General features: G+C 39.7%; 1 protein-coding gene across 1 annotated transcript in view; it reads left to right on the top strand.

The window, feature by feature from the left end:
* The first annotated feature begins 534 nt into the window (after positions 1-534).
* The window catches only part of NR1H4 (nuclear receptor subfamily 1 group H member 4), a 62,110-nt gene continuing 45,359 nt past the window's right edge, over positions 535-17,285 (top strand). Inside the window, exons 1-3 of the mRNA XM_059404646.1 lie at positions 535-691; positions 9,649-9,779; positions 10,435-10,579. Coding sequence (XP_059260629.1) covers positions 10,513-10,579 — 67 coding nt within the window. The 5' untranslated portion in view covers positions 535-691; positions 9,649-9,779; positions 10,435-10,512. The remainder of the gene's footprint in view (positions 692-9,648; positions 9,780-10,434; positions 10,580-17,285) is intronic.

The raw sequence follows: 17,285 nt of genomic DNA, 5'->3' as shown, positions 1-17,285 counted from the left end.
GTGGTAGGCCCAAATTAGCAGAGGAACAGGGTGGGTTGGAAATAAGAGACAGTCCAAAGATAGAATCCACATGGATCTGTTATTACTTGCTATAGGAGGCCCAGGAGAGGGAAGGGTCAAGAAGGCTCAGTTGCTAACCTCAGTCCCTGGGAGGTGGTGGAGCTATTAAAAGAAATTAGGGGGGAGGGGAAAAGACAGTTCAGTTTCAGACCAGCCTGCAGACACCTGGGGACTCAGAACCCTACCAAGGAGCCTGAGGAGATTCGCTTTAAAAGCTGAGCTTCAGGGTTTCTTGGACAGGTCCCATTCCTTTCTTTGGGGCTGTGGGAGTTTGTCCTGGGAATCTCGAGGCCCTCCCAAGGTTCCTTTCTATGTTTATATCATTTATCGGGGAAAGGATTGTTAATGACTAATCTGTGTTCATGAGGCACGGAGCCAAGGAAGAGATGTTGCTGCTGAGCCAGAAGGCCGTCGGTGACCATCCACAGCTTTTACTAGAACTCCCTCCTCTTTCTCCTCCTCCTCCTCCTCCTCCTCCTCCTCCTCCTCACCCTGCTGTCTCCTGGAATCACCCCAATGCAAACCCAGGTTCTGAGCATTTGTAGCAAAAGTGCTGTGATTTGGAGAAGAAGATTGGCCTCAGAATCCTCCGAGGGCCTTGAGAGTTCATCTCCAACCTGAGACAATCTAAGTGAGTACCTAATTCCTCTGGGGCCAGGTATCCATCTGAAGGCAGCAGAGGGGAAGTTATCATTTAAAACTTCTCTTTAATATCAGGAAGTTTGATCGATGGATGAATTCTAAGTTACTAGAGTCTAATGCAAAATCCTGAAAACGAGAAGGGAAAGAAAAGGAAAGAAACTCTAAAAACAAACAAGAGGAAGCAGGAGTTCATGGGTCTAACAGTTGCTTACCTTATTGACAAATTATTTAGGAATATCTTTTAAACATTGTGGTTATCCAAGAGAATCACAGAGACAGTGAATTTCGGAAGTTTCTCTGTTCTGATTCCATAGACAATTTGACCTGAATAGTATGCTCTATTTTGGTGATTTATCAAATCTTGCTGTGAGTTTAGGAATACTGCTAATCTCAAATGACTTGAGATCTAGGGACAGGACGATGTTTAAGCCATGCGTAACTGAAATAAAATTTTTCCTAGAAGAAGAGTAGGTTTAAAAAGCTTTCTCTTTTGATTTTGGTTGTAAACTTGGTTTCCACTTATAGTATTAATATTGGATGGAAACACTAAAAAAGATGGAAAATGTTAGGAAGAACTTTGAGATTAAAATTGTCCAAGGTCTGAATCTACAGATAAAACATTGCCTTGTCCACTTACTGCCATAGTGAATTAGGCAACTAATTATAAGGTGATTCTGGATTGTTTCTCTTTATTGAGTTTTTATTTCAAGGTGGGGAGGGGATACTCATGACTCACTTTGGATTCTCTCCTTGGGAAACTCACCTGAGTTTTAAAGAAATCTGATATTGCCTCTGGGGCTGCCTTAGATAAAGGGACCTCAGAGTATCGACAAGAGAAGTAGAGCGAGCCATCACTGGGTTTCTAGCTGTGATTTTATGAAATGATAAACACTTCATCTTTGAGTCACCCCCTCCTCCAAATGATGGACCTATGCCATTTGCACCGTGGACTCTTCTGTTTTGCTGAGAATGTTGCAATGTGGCTGATGCAACTTGGAGGTAGCTGATAATTACCACTTAGGGACAGCACACACTTGTTCTGAGACCCTCCCTCAGTATCTGCAACTGTGTTTTCCTCCAGACTCCTCTGCCCTCTTTCCAGAGTCCGAGAGGGAAAAGAATGTACTCTGGTCTTCCCACAAGTTCCATGCCTCCCAAATCTGGCCAGATTGTGATGCAACACCTGGTAATACTTTGTAAGGAATGGAAAAGAAATATGTGTGTCCATGAGTGTGTAGTGGAGTTTGCTGATTTTGAGTGTCTACTAATATGTCACAGGCTTTCCCTCAACTGCTTGTTTCTTTCTCACAATGAGCCTGCTTGGGAGTTTTTCTTATATTCATTTTACAGATGAGCAAACAGAGGCTCAAAGTGGACAGCTCATTTTTTTGTTTGTTTATTTTTTGAGTAAACTCTACCTACAATGTGGAGCTAGGACTCACGACCCTGAGAGCAAAAGTCACATGTTCTACACACTGAGCCAGGCAGGCTCCCCCTCAGAGGACAAATAACCTATTCACGATCACACAGTTAGGAAGTCGCAGGTACTGAACATGAGGGCAGGTCTTTCTGACTCCAAAGTCCTTTCCTTGCTACCCTGACTTTGTCAGAAACTGGGAAACGTTGACATCAGGACTAATGGGAGAGCAGGCAAAGCAGCCTGTAAACGTTTTAGTGGGAAGGGGTGACGTGTTAAGCCCTAGCACAGCTGTGAGAAGTCCTAAAGCCTTGTAGAGTGTTTTCTAGTAGCTGCGCCATTAGCAGCGGTAACTGGAAACTTCCAACCGTATTTGCTTTAACCCAGAGATTAGTCTAGGAGCACTGGTTGGAGACTTCAGTCATCAGTATTTTAATTAAAGACTCCATGAGCCCACCATGGTGCTATGATTAGGGATGTCCAAGAAGAGCTTAGCACTGCTGTGGTTCACAGAGTCTGAAGGTTATGAAAGCCAGGAGAATACACATCACCATGTGACAGATTCGAACAGACTCATGCTGTCCATAGGTGGGTGGATGAAGGAAAGCATGAAGGAGTATGTTCTTTTCTTTTCTTTCTTTCTTTTTTTTAAAAAAATATATTTATTTATTTATTTATTTATTTATTTGACAGACAGATCACAAGTAGGCAGAGAGGCAGGTAGAGAGAGAGGAGGAAGCAGGCTCCCCACCAAGCAGAGAGCCCGATGCGGGACTCGATCCCAGAATCCTGGGATCACGACCTGAACCAAAGGCAGAGGCTCTAACCCACTGAGCCACCCAGGCACCCTGGAATATGTTCTTTTTTTGATAGTGAGAATTTTCCCCTTGTTTTTCTAAAGTCTCATTTTCCTCTTTCATCCTAGCAACAGAGAGCGTGAAGGGGCTAAGAGACATAGGAACAATTTTCTTCTTCCCAGCTATTTCTTATTGCTGTATTACTTGCTGCCAGTGGAGTTGTGGCCACAAGGCATCACTATATATGAGTCCTTAGTTACCCAGCTGCATGGGGAGGAAAAAGTTGTCCTTATCATTTCTTATAATTCTATGGGTTGGCTAGTTGGTTCTGCTTTTTCCTGGGCTCAATCATGCAACTGATTTCAACTGGAGTATCAACTAGGTCTTACTTCCACGACTGGGTCCTTGATGTTGCTGTTGGTTGGGATGCTTGCAATGGCTAAGTCTCTTTTGCCTGGAGTATTTCATTCCCCATCTTTTTATGGTGTGATGGTCTCAGGACATCATTCCAAGAGGGTGAAAACAGAAGCCACAGGTCTCTTGAGCCTTAGCCTTGGAATAGAACAATTCTGTTGGTCAAAGCAAATCACAATAATAACAACTCATTAAAGGGGTGGAGAAATAGACTTCACTGCATAGTGGGAAAAACTGCAAAGTCAGTTTTTGGTTCAAGATTACATTGGTATCACTACAGCAATTTGCGTAACATTTTCTGGATCTTTTATGAGCCTTTTAAGGACTCACTCTGTGCCTGAAAACAACTTCTTGACCATTCTGAATATAGCAGATTGTAGGGAAAAGGAGACAGCTTTCCTGACTATGAAGAGTAAATATTAAGAAGACAAAACACTATTTCTGGTAATTCTCAGGAAAGAGAAATTAACAAAAGGAGATTTGGGAGGGTTATTAAAACTATTTCCTGGGGTGTTCAATTCCATGTATAAAATGGATAAGAGATTTTCAACAGGAATGGATACAGTTCACTAATTAGGGATCCATTGTGGGAAAACAGCCTCAGTTATCAGGTTTTGTATGTGATTTAAAAAATCCTTCTCCAGGAGCACCTGGGTGGCTCAGTGGTTTAAGCCTCTGTCTTCAGCTCAGGTCATGATCCCAGGGTCCTGGGATCAAGTCCCACATCGGGCTCTCTGCTCAGCAGGGAGCCTGCTTCCCCCTCTCTCTCTGCCTGCCTTTCTGCCTACTTGTGATCTCTGTCAAATAAATAAATAAAATCTTTAAAAAAAATCCTTCTTTAGTTTTTATGTGTTTTCTTGGACATTTCAATTCACTAATGATCCTGTGGCCCAAACAAGACTGATTCTAAAGGTGGTTGGTTATCTGTGAAGGTATACTATTCAGTTTCCATTTGTGCATTCAGTTAGTTTATTCATCCATCCTCTAATGCATTCAATCAACAATATTTCTTGCATATCTACTATGTGTCTGGCAGTCTGCTAGGCACTGGAGATCCTGGGTGAGCTTTCCTAGAACTGATGGTACAGTGGGGAAGACAGACAATCAATCACCACAAATGAAAAGACAAAATTAAAACTATGACAAGAAGAAGTACTCAGTGGTATGAAAACCTCCTGAAGGGTAATGCTAGTCAAGAGAAGCTGGACTGGGGCTTGAGCAAGACAAGCAAGAGGCAAGTACAGAATAGAGGGAATACTTACAGTCAGGTTCATGGCCCTAGGGGACTCAACTTTTTTATCTAGTTGGAGATAAAGCTCAGCCACTCTTTAAGCCCCATTGTATAACTCCCATATGCAGAAACTCAAAGGGCTGTAGAGGCTGTAGGTATTTTTGGTTCACAATACCTGAAGGTAATATACTTTAATGGAGACTTGAGAAACACAAAAGAAGAATTAATATAATATAATATAATATAATATAATATAATATAATATAATATAAATATAACAGGCAAATCCTTTACAGGCTTAATTAATTTGTACATATGAATGCATTGACTGCCTTAGGCAGAAGTGACTTTGCAGAACTGCCGATTCACCTCACTAGGGATTAGTAAGTGGTTAGTTACAGTCTCGGTGGGAGAGCTGCATGAGTGAGCATGAATTTAGAGTTAGATGTGGGTTTACATCCCTGTTCTGCTTACCACTAGGTGAGAAGGTCAATGTGTCAGAGTGACCTTGAGAAGCATGACCTTGTGAAGTTTGCTGAATCTCTTTGAATCTCAGTTTTCTCATCTATAAAGTTTGTATGTTAATACTTGACTAATTATAGATTAAATGAGATAACATTTAGTATGGATGCTGACACATAGTAAGTACTCATAAAATGATAGATATTATTTGTCTATCTCCCCCCAAATATGTACAGTAATAAATACTGTTTTGTTCCTAGAGGGCAACACTTTCAGGGTAATGTGATCACAATGACCACACTGGCTCAAGGTCATCCTTCCTGACCTCTGGTTGGTACCGGTCGAACATTGTCTTATACATCTCTCTGGACTTTGGGAAGGATCAATGTCCCTTACATTGTATTCTTGCCCTGAAAAGAATTACTTCAGTTTGAGTGCTTCTGGGAAGACCAGATTTTCTTTTTTTTTTTTTAAGAGTTCCTTTCTCTTTTCTCTTAAGAACATTCTTCCAAATTTTAGCTGAATCCAGAGCTTCCCCTAGGCATGAAATAATGACAGCTAGAAAAAGCTTACTTTTTTTTTTTTTTTTTTTTTTTTTACTGTTCTTTAAGAATGCTTTACATATTTAACTTTGCCCTCAACAACTAAGTTCATCTGAGAAAAGCGTCACCAAGGATGGTGTCCTTGAGTGTGAACAGTTTATAGAGGACCAGCACATGTAACTGGTTTTTATCTTCATCTTCTGAGAACTGAGATTCTTCTAAATCAGAGTCAAAGCTGTTTAATTGAACAGGGTTTCTCCAAGGTCTCTGTTTGCAAATGGTTTATGCTGCATCAGAGGAGATCCACACCATGAACTTCCAGTGACACAAAGGATCTAAACAAGTAAAAATTGATAACCAGAAATTTGGAGTCTAAGTTACCAGTCACTCTGTGTCTTATCACATTAAAAACAAACAGTGTGAATGATTTCTGAAACTGTTCTTGGGTCCTTAAGTTAAGACTTAGCGTACAGCATCATACAAATAAACATGAAGTAAAATAAACATTTTGTTCCTGCTTCTACTGATACTCAGGGCTTAAGCTTTGAATCATCAGGCTTTCTTCTCCCTGCCCCCTCTTTATGTTTGCTGTATTCAAGGCCCCTATTTTCCATTTCCCAAGACCCCATAAAGTGAAGCACGTGATCCCCTCACTTCAGCCACAGATGTCTGCCTTTCACTGCTTACCCTCCTCATCCTACCATCTCCCTAGAGTACTCTTAAACATAGATCTCATTGTGCCATTCAGTGCTTCCAGTAGTGCCTCACTGGCCACAGTTAGAGTCCCCAAACATTCAATGGAAAGGAATACTTTGGGGGCACTTGGATGGCTCAGTCAGTTAAGCGTCTGCCTTCAGCTCTGGTCATGATCCCAGAGTTCTGGGTTTGAGCCCCATACTAAGCTCCCTGCTCAGTGGGGAGCTTAGTTTCTCCCTCTCCCTCTACACCCCTCCCCAACTCATCCTCTCTCTGTCTCTTTGTCAAATAAATAAATCAATAAATAATTTTTTTAAAAGAAAAGGATACTCTCTCCTCAGAGCCTTGAGAATGTGAAGGAGGACAGAATCATGTATGAACTTGCATAACTTCACAGATGAGGAAGATTTTTACACATATAATTCCATTCAATCTTTTTCATCATGAAATATTTCCCACATGCAAAAACATTGAGTACTATCATCAACCCCCTTGTATTTACCCTCCAGCTTAAGAAGGAGAGTATTACAGATGCTGTGGAAATTTCCTATGTATCCACCCAAGCCTTCTACACCACTACTCTGACTATGGATTCAACACTTCCATACATGTCTCTGTAGATCAGAGTGGGGATCACAAGTGTTTTCTATAAAGACCAGATAGTGACTATTTTAGGCTTTGCGGACCATGTGGACTATGTTGAAACTTTTTAACTCACCTATTGTGTGAAGACAACCATAAGTATATAAGCAAAGGGGCAAGCTTTAAGTGTACTGTTTGATTTTCCTACCATGTGCTTGTGTTACCACTTTGAAAATTAGAGTTTCCTTTTCTTTAAGCCCCTTCAGGAATCATAACTCCATCCAACCTGGTTTGAGCAGACTCTGCCATGGATTCTGGATCTGGAGGGCTTTCTTGTTAGCTAATCAGGGGGAACCTACATAATGGATCTCCAGCCAGGGGTAATAACCCAATTGCTATAGAATTAGAGTAACTGGGCTTTCATTTGGGTAAGAGATTGATAAATTACGTCCTTTGTGCTAATAAGGATAATCATATCCTTATCTTTTGCCACTTCCAGGAAGAACATGACAAATGACAGGGAACTGGGCAGAACAAAGTAGGAGAAACAGTTAATACAGGTTATTTAATTGAGCTAACATTTCTTGAGGGCCTATTATGTGCCAGGCACTTGAAGGTACCAAGTTATATGAACATATACAGGAAAATATAGGAATCCAACATGAAGATGAGTATACCTGGAAAACACTACAGAGTTATCATATGGTACAGAAGTATGAGGGAGCTTGATGAACATGACTAAAGATTAAAAAAGACAAGTGTGAGAAAAAGCACAGAAGGAAACCCAAAGGAAGAGACAAAGAACCAAAATCTCCTTTTTTTTTTTTTTTTTTTTTTTTAAGATTAGAGTATATGGGTCTTAAATTACAGGGCATACGTTTGGATTGAATATTAGGAAAATAAGAGTCTCTGTATATTGTGGGTTCCTGGAAATTATTATTTTGGGAAACTGTGGGATTTTCTATTCCAGAAGAGGACCTCTATCTAGAATAATAGTTGTCTGAATTTGGGGGATGTTTTCAATCCATTTATTATACCATATGCAGACATGCACACACAATTATTACACATAATTAGTTGATATATTAATATATACACAGTGAATACACACCTATATAATTTATATACACATATTAAATGTTGATTCTCCCTAATCTGCAACTAGCTTGTGAGTCTGAATGAGGTCTCATTCAACTTTCACTGGTTTATTCCTTAGGACCTTTAGCTTTCTGTCAAAGTCCAAGTATTTCAGAAATGCCTTAGGGTATCCTGTTGGTTCATGATCAGGTTTGTTCTGGCTGCTGCTTCCGTTATTTCTTGTATCCATGAGTGAGAACAGTGGCCAACCAGTAGTCACGATTTCTCTGCTTTTCTGTGGATTATGGTGAGACCTAGCATGCTGCTCCTATTACACAATTTCCCCAGAAAGGCCCTGGTCCTCTTGGGGTCAAAGTTCCATTGTGATATGTGGCAGAGTGGTGTGAGAGCGAGGGTGGCTCTGAAGCAACTACTCTCTCCTACTTGTTGGAAGAATTCTGTTGGAAGGGTCTACCTCTACTTTTTACATCAATGTTTCTAGGTTTCATTTTTATTTATAGCTTTTCTTTTCAGCTTATAGCGGTAGAAAGGAGTTTTGAATCCAGTATGGATTGGCCAAACACTGTGCTACAGTGAGAATTACACATTTCTCAAATGACTAAGGTTTGCTTTAGGGTGAAGGTCATGGTTCTTGGCTCCACCTGCCTTTAGAATGGGTTTTCTCCCAGCAGGCTCCTTGGCTTCCTGGAGAATAGATTCTGGTAGGGCATGCCATTGGTTCACTAGATGGGCCCAGATCTGTCTGCATTCCCATAGTGGGTATGGTTTGTGTCCTGTAGCAGGAGGTTTTCTTTCTTTCTTGTGTCTTCAACCACCCCCTCTCTAGTGTCTTCTCATCAACTCAGATGTACCCTAGTCTTGACCGTCTTTAGAAACTGCCCTTAAAACCATATCCTTCATCAGCATTTTCCATATCTTGACTCCTTTTCACACTAAAACCTCTCTATTAGGGCCTTAATCTTGGGGTTATTGTAATGACAATCTGTAATCATCTGTGTATACATGTGATTTTTAAAAAAAATTTTTTTAAAGATTTAATTTATTTATTTGACAGACAGAGATCACAAGTAGGCAGAGAGGCAGCCAGAGAGAGAGGGGGGGAAGCAGGCTCCCTGCTGAGCAGATAGCTCGACATGGGGCTCCATCCCAGCACCCTGGGATCATGATCCAAGCCAAAGGCAGAGGCCTTCACCCACTGAGACACCCAGGCACCCCCGTGTGATTATTTTTAATGTCTCTTTTCTTTATTAAGCTTGATGTCATCAGTCATAGACATTTCTTTTTCCTTTCACTGTTTTATCTCCAAAGATCCAGCCCAGAATTTAGTACTGAATAAGTTCTCAATAAATGTTTTTTGAAAGCATGAATAATGGAATGAAGGCAGCAACATAGTCTCGTAGACTGCCTTACCAGTAGCCCAGTGTATCTGAATCTCACTTCTGCTTGAACTGGAACATTCTGATGAGTGAAAGAACAATAAATAAAGACATAAATGGCAGGGACAGTCTAAAGAAATAAATATTTGCTCTACAGAAACCCTATATTATCTTCCTGAATAGCAAATATAGTTACTTATTTGTAAACAAAATGATTTCTTGGTGGAGACAAGATCAAGAGGTTTGAATATCATCCTTGGAAAACAGCCTTGGAAAAGAGATTCTGATAACACAAGTTTTCATTATTTGACCTTTTAAATTACTTCTGCAGGAAAGTGGGAGAAATATTGGAAGGCAGGAGGAAAAGAAGACCTAAAAATATAACTAAAAGTAAACATTGCTTCTCTTGGGCTCTTGGATTCATTCTGGACATTTCCTCATGATGAAACTTCAGACACTTTGGTGAGATCTAACATTATTTTTCTTTTTACCATAACTTTTTTTTACCTCACATAAATATAAACCATGGGAGACCCCAAGAGTGAAAATGCAAGCCTCTGAAATTTTCTGACAAAAGCAAAAGTTAAGATTCTGAGACAACACTTTCTGAATTTTTGATTTGCCAACATAGTGCCTACTCAAGAAGATTCCAGCAGGAAGTGGTCTTAAATCACTTTTGTGTCTTTGTAAATACCTGCTCAACTTTGGAATAAGGTTTAAGATAATAAGTTATTGATTTATCACATTTTTGTCCATGACTTTCTATTTCTTTCTATTTTTTCTACTTGTAAAAGAAATAAAGAAATAACCAAAATGTCATCAAATCTTGCCCAAATTTCTCAAGTGCTGAAACTTAAATGAAAACATATGGTGTTTTACCAGACATTAGAGTCTCTCTTTTGAAGGCACATATCCTGGGCATTTGTGAGTCCAAATGAGGTGTAAAAATGATAAATATTGAAAGCAGATATGTACTGAAAGGCTATGGCAAAATGTCTACAAAGGTATCTATTTGCTATTTTGTGTGTAAGTTTTTGTTCCCTCCTTCTCTCTCACTCTCAACTATCTACACTGCCAATCCTTCCTCAAACTCTCTACTTATTGCTTTGTCTTTCAGAGTTTTTTTGGGTTTTTTTGAAGACCACCATAACGAAGGGGCGTTCTCTCCAATAGAACAATTTGGTTGGGATCAAAAATGAATCTCATCGAACACTCCCACTTACCTGTCACAGAAGAATTTTCTCTTTCTGACAATTTATTTGGTAAGTTGTCAAGTTCCCTTGAATTTAAATTAAAAAAAAAAAAGGCAACCTGGAAATATAGGGGGGAAAATGTCTAGATGATGAATCCAGCAGAGACTGGCAAATGTTTTTGTTCCTCCCAAGTACTCAGTAAACATTAAGTACTATGCCAGATTAGAGTTGGATCAGACCTTGGATTTATTGAACCTAATGGTCTTCTTTTTTATAGATGAGGACTGCAAGACTGAGAGCTTTGTGACTAGCCCAAGGCCATGAGGCTAGATAATTAACAGACGTGAGAGTAGAAATGAATTCCTGTTACAGGCTAATTCTGATATTATTATAGCATGTACTAAAGTATGAAATCATGCTTCTTATGGTTTAATATTATACCTATGAAAAGCTGAGATTACTTAGATTACAGTTTCCACTATTCATCTCATGCTGGGGGATATATGGCATAGTGTCATGATTAGTCATTTAAATTGGATTGAGGACAAACTGTTCTAGGTTGTTTTCAGTAGATCTGTAACTAGATGACACCATAAAATGATATATTGCTTCACTTTATGCATTTATGAAAAAACTGTCATTATAAAGAGTTTTAATTGGGAACACCAGCAAACTCAACAGCAGCAATATTTGGGATGGGGTAGGGAAGCCGCCTGCCACTTATAAAATACTTCCCTTTTGTACAATAGCCCTGCTGGGAGACTTAGATGCTCCCAGTTTTCTACTCTCCTACTCTCCATCAATGCATGGAACATGGTAGACTATGATAGTGAAAATGCAAACATTTGAAATTCCACAAAATTCAGTGTTTGAAGGGATGATCCCCTATTTGGTTGCAGACATCCTTGAAAGAGATTAATTAATAGCTTATGCTATTATTTACTACTCATTAGTATCTTAGTGTACAGTGGTTTAGAGGGTCATTTCCAAGGAGAGTTCTTTTATTTGTATTACCTATTTACATATCTACCTGCCTCATGCAGTATAATAGCATTTAAAGGCAATGACCATATTTTATTAACCTTAGTTTGCATTTGTTAATAAGAACCAAGTAATAACTAATAAAAGGGAAGGAGAAAAGAAGTTTAGAGAAAAAAAAGAGATATTTATGAATAACGCTCAGAGAGACCTAAGGCAGTAGTATCTTTTGTGAAATGCCAGTTGTCAGACATACTTGTCTTATTTCTTCCATGTACATGCATTCAAGGCCAATGAGCCCTACCTCCATGGCCGGCTACCTGATTATTTGCTTCTGGTCTACCCTTCTATTAGTTCTTAAAATAAACGGTGCATGGACATCTTCATAATTCTTGTCTACTAATCAGAACTCAAGATAATTAGAACTATAAGTGCATATCATAAACTAAGGAAAATTTCACACAAGATTATTTTTTTACCTCACTGAAATTTTATGACTACGTGGTAAGACCCTCAAGCAAGCATGTTAGATTGAAGGCTAACCTCATCAGCCATGAAGTGAAAAAGATGTGAGCAGAGAGAGCAAAATTGTGGGGGTGCTGTCAAGTTAGAAGCATCTGGGAATGATTGCTTAAGGAAGCACTGTGACTCATGCCTCCAGTGTTGCTTTTCCTTTAGCTCTCCTTTGCTAGACCATATTCTCATCTTGTTTCCTAACACTGTCATTGAAGATTCCTGAGAGCACAGGCTGCACATGCTATAAGCACAGCTGTTATTCCTGGCTGGAGCAGTTTTCTCAAATATTCATCTGGTCTTCTCTCCTGGTACGCCAGTATCTGGGGTGGCCATGGGGACACTTTTTCTTTTTCTGCATTAAGTTCTAGAGCTAGCTCTAAGCATTATTATTACATCTCTTTCCTCCCAGGCCCTTGATCTCACTCTGCTTAACTAACCTGAGCTAAACATATGCCAAAGGGGTGGATAAAGACTTGCATTTTAATTTCTTTATTCCTCCTCCTCATCTTTTGTGTCCTGATGACACTGACGGATTCTTTGGACTTCCACCCTGAGCTTAGGATGCAGAGCTCTAGGGAAAACATTGTGGCCCATGGGTGAGTAACTGGCAATGCTGAACTCACCACTCCTGGATCTTGAGATATACCAGAGATTCACAAGTGTTAACCCATGGGCCCAACTAGCTGGAGAGTGGAATTCTTTTCTAATGGTCTGTGTAATGAATAATAGCTATCATGTCGTTACAACAAAGGAAAGTGAGGCTGATGGTAGAGAATATGGATAGCCATCCTTTCTTCTGCCCAAAAGTTGAGTACCAGCTATATACTAGGCATTGGAAGAAAGCAGGGAGTAAGACAGGCAAAATCCTAGTGGAGGGTAGACTCACAATAAACACGCAAATAAATAAATAAATAAATAAATAAATAAATAAGCAAACTATCATCAGGTAGTGGTGAGTGCTATAAAAACAACAAGACAGGGTGATATTAGAGTAACTGGAAGGATGGGGTTGCTCTAACTTCTGTGGTTGGGAAATGCCTCTGAGGAGTTGACAACTGAGCTCAGACTGACAGGCAAGAAGCCAAGGAGAACATTCTAGATGGAGGAAATAGTAAATGAAAAAGCTCAAAGTCTGGAATGGACTTCCTTGTCTTTTCATTTTTATTTAGGGCAGTTGAAATGGTCTAGAGAATGGGCTCTGGAACTTGTATTCTCATTGGACCCTTGTATTCCCAACTAGTATGGGTAATGGGAGATTATTAGACTACATATTCTGGAACCTCTGTATAGTTTTAACAATTGAGTCCACAAATTGCTACAGTTGTGTCAGAAAGTGGCAACTTGGATTCATTGGTACTCATCTGACCCAGGATGTGACTCTTAAGGTGGCCTTAGGTATGGCTGTTCTCCCTGCAGGTGATTAAAAGAGCCATAATGAAATCCCCGTGTTGGGACATTAGGAAGGTGATATGAAGATTATTCTGCAAATACTGATGAGCACTCACTAATGGGCACTGGAGACAGTGATGACCTCTGGAGTGAAGACTTTCAGTGTCTTCCACAGATGGCTATGAACCCCTCACTCACTGAAGGCTTTGCTTAAGGTGAAGGGGAAGCAGCTCCACATGTATAAATGGTAGCCCTGAAGAGAAGAGCCCAACGCAGGGACTTGTATGCAGGTAATCCATGTGAGAGGTGATCATGGATAGTGGAAGCAAAAGACTGGGGTCATGAGACAGGGATAGAGGAAAACCAAGACAAGATGAATTATGAGGGTCACTGCTGTGTAAGGGAACCTGACACCCCTGGGGGTAGCACAGAGAATTGTCTTCGAGGGACCAAGGGCTGGGGCAGTTCGTAACAGGTTGAATATCACCCCTGAAGACATAAGGTCTCCAGCACTTCTGGGTTGTGCTTCTATTACTCCTAGTGGAATCAGGCCAAGTGGTCTCTTGTGATGTTGGAGAAGTTCTGGGCAGAAAGCAAAAAGATGTGTGGCATGCTCCTGAAATGACAGACCGAATATGAGGTGAGTCTGAACTCAGGTGTGATCATTTGCTGTGGCTACAGCTGAAATGAGGAGTGGGCTGAAGGATGTGACACTGCCACCAGAGGGGTTTGCCACACACTATAAATGGGATTTTTCCCCAAATCAGTTTAAGTATTCAAAGGAAGGCTAAGATTTTGAGGGGGGATGGTACAGATTTGCTCTATAGTTCTGTTTCTTAGGCTGCTGTTTGCAGGAAAAAAAGGAAAGAAGCCTAGACAGAATAGAGTTGTAGAGAAGAGGCTGGAATGACCTTGTGAGGTCCTTTATTCTGCTGTCACACGTCCCTGACAAACTCAGATGGGAATCTAGCTCATTGGTAACTCAATCCACACACAGAACTCGGCATGGAAGGACATGGTGACCCCAAAGAGATAAGTCTCTTTTCCTTTGGGACATCCTGCAAGCCAGGAAGCTTGGTCAAAGATTAATTTAGTGAATTGAGAACGAGTTCCCTGATGAGTGAAGAAGGCAGGGCCTTGATGCAATTAGTGCATAATAAAAGGTAATGATGGCAAAGTCCATAGCTTCCTGTGGTTTGGTATGGAGAATAGGGTAGGAGATGGTATGTTAAATACAACCCATGTATTCTTTTAGTGAATTGTGCTTTAAGAACTCAAAAAAATCACAGAATTTCAGACTAATGGGAAAGCATTCTAACAATAGCACAGAATAAGCAATAGAAGGTACTGTCTTATGCTCCCGTATCTATCGTTCCCAGTACAATGAGTCCTGGTTCTTTTAGCTCAGTGATATTGGGAAAAGTTCCCTGAATGTGAGTGGAAATAAGCAATGAAATTGAAAGAAATAGTCTTGGAGGCCATGGAGACACTCTGAAGTTTAGTTTTGTCCTTTGTAAACAAGGATAATGACGACATGTCACAGCTTGTTGGGAGAATTGAATGACTGTCTGGGAAAGTGTTCTGAAGGCATCACATAACATAATTAATCTAGAGTTAATTAATCTAGCAACAACGTAGTTGTTGCTACTTAAATCGTTGAAATGACAAACACCGCTCTACCCATTAAGGGAAGGAAGTTCTATTTATTTTAACATTGTTGAATGCAAAGAATCTTCATGGAGCCAACAAACCCCGACAGCATGGAAATAAATGTGTGGATGCCCTAAGAAAGGAAACACATACTCTATCTCATCTTGGTATTATGGCATTGCTAACAATAGCTGTGGAATCCATAGTTTTATATTATTTTTTATTAGGGTATCTAATACTCTTTCCAAAGACCCATTCTGAATGAAGTCCAGCAAGTGGTAGGAGGCCTATCTCCCATCATCCCTTTCCTTTAGCTATTTTTGCATTACTTTGTGCTTCTCTCAGCTACTGATGCCCGTTTTCTCTGGGTAAAGCTTTATTTTTATTAGAAGATACTCACTTTGGAATCTGACTCTTGTTTATGTATTTTGCTTAAATTGAAAGAATCTTTCAGATGTTACAAAATCAGCTAGATGTTTTAAAATACAACTAAAGAGGGGCGCCTGGGTGGCTCAGTGGGTTAAGCCTCTGCCTTCAGCTCAGGTCATGATCTCAAGGTCCTGGGATGGAGTCCCGCATCAGGCTCTCTGCTCAGCAGGGAGCCTGCTTCCTCTTCTCTCTCTCTGCTTGCCTCTCTGCCTACTTGTGATCTCATTCTGTCAAATAAATAAATAAATAAATCTTTTAAAAAAAATAAAATAAAATACACCTAAAGGTCTTTAGATGCAGTTTTGTGGAATATTTCTGAATTTGACTTCAGGTATCTGAAGTCACTGGGTTTATCTCACTGGGTTCAACTCAAGTGAATGTAGTTCTGTTCTAATGGGTAAATCATAAACAGAAGTTTCCAGAAGATGGAAGGATACTATTGGCTCACATAGCCCCCACAAAATGGGAGCTATGTTTTAGCATAATTTAAATATTGTTTCTTACCCAGATCTTTTCCGCAGATTTATGCAATATATAAGATTCTTATTAATTCACTATGGGTTGGTTTTTGTTCTTCCAGGAATCTCAGATCTGATAACTCTTGTTAGTGGAGTTAAGAAATGGAAGAAGGTAAAGAACTAAGGACAGAGACTTTACTTATGACAAAATGGACTACTGCTTCTTTTGATAAGGCATGAATAGTTTGGAAAAGGCTGGAGAGAGATGAAGAATTTTAGACAAGTGGCCAGCTGGTGGATAATACCATCCAGGTCCTTGCTCTCAACCTTGCAGACTAAGAAACAGATCTCAATGGAGAGTTCTAAATTCCAAAAGCTTTAAAAACTAAACATTTTAACCAAGCCGAGAAAGGTTGACTATGAAATCAGATTGCAAATGTATACATCTACAGGGATTTAAAAAAAAATTGTGACAATGGTAACAACTACTGTTTCTTGAGTGCTTTAAGAAATAGTCAGATACCATGCTTAAGCACATTTTAGACCTGTTAGCAGATTTCCTGCATGCAAGTCCATCTCTGTCATTTACTGGTACATGGTCTTGGGAAAATTCCTCAACTTTACACGAGTGACTTGCTTTATTTAATCAAGTTCTCAGAAGAATGCCTGGCACATCATAAGTGTGCTATAACTATCTGCCATTGACATTAATTCTCGCAACACTCCTATGAGCTACATACCATTATTATTCCCCTTCTACTGGTGAGAAAGTGGAAAGTTAACAATGTTTAATAATATGCTTAAGGTTCTATAGGTATAAGTGGCATCCAAAATATAATCAAGACAAGCAATTAGAATTAGATGGTTAAGGATCCAGGCAAACAGAACACTCTTCTTAGCCTTCTCTGTGGAAAAAGTCTTTCCAATGAGATTACATTACTCAAAGTCTTTGGCCAACTTCTCAAGGATAGTTTTCAGAAAAGCATTGCCAATATTTGCTCTGGGACTTCCCTTTTTTCATGACTTCATAGCTGATGCTCCCACTTACCATGAATAATGCATCATTCATATTGCTCCCAAGTACCATAGGCATAGGACCAACAGAACTTTCCATGATGATGGAATATTCTAGATCTACTTTGTCCAAAATGCCATAGCCACTATCCACATGTGGCTATCAAACCCTTAAAATAAAACCAGCATAACTAAGGAATTTATTCTAATTTGTTTAAATTAATTTAAGTAGCCATCTATGACTAGTGGCTATTATTTCAAAATTCAGTACACAGAATGGCAGAGGAAAATGTATTTTTAGAAAAAAAAGCATGAGGCTGTTGGGCATCACTGAGAGAGAA

This window comes from Mustela nigripes, chromosome 6, assembly GCF_022355385.1.
Source record: "Mustela nigripes isolate SB6536 chromosome 6, MUSNIG.SB6536, whole genome shotgun sequence".
Lineage (NCBI taxonomy): Eukaryota > Metazoa > Chordata > Mammalia > Carnivora > Mustelidae > Mustela > Mustela nigripes.
The sequence above is the reverse complement of the archived record's forward strand: the minus strand, read 5'-3'. Positions and strand labels throughout refer to the sequence as shown.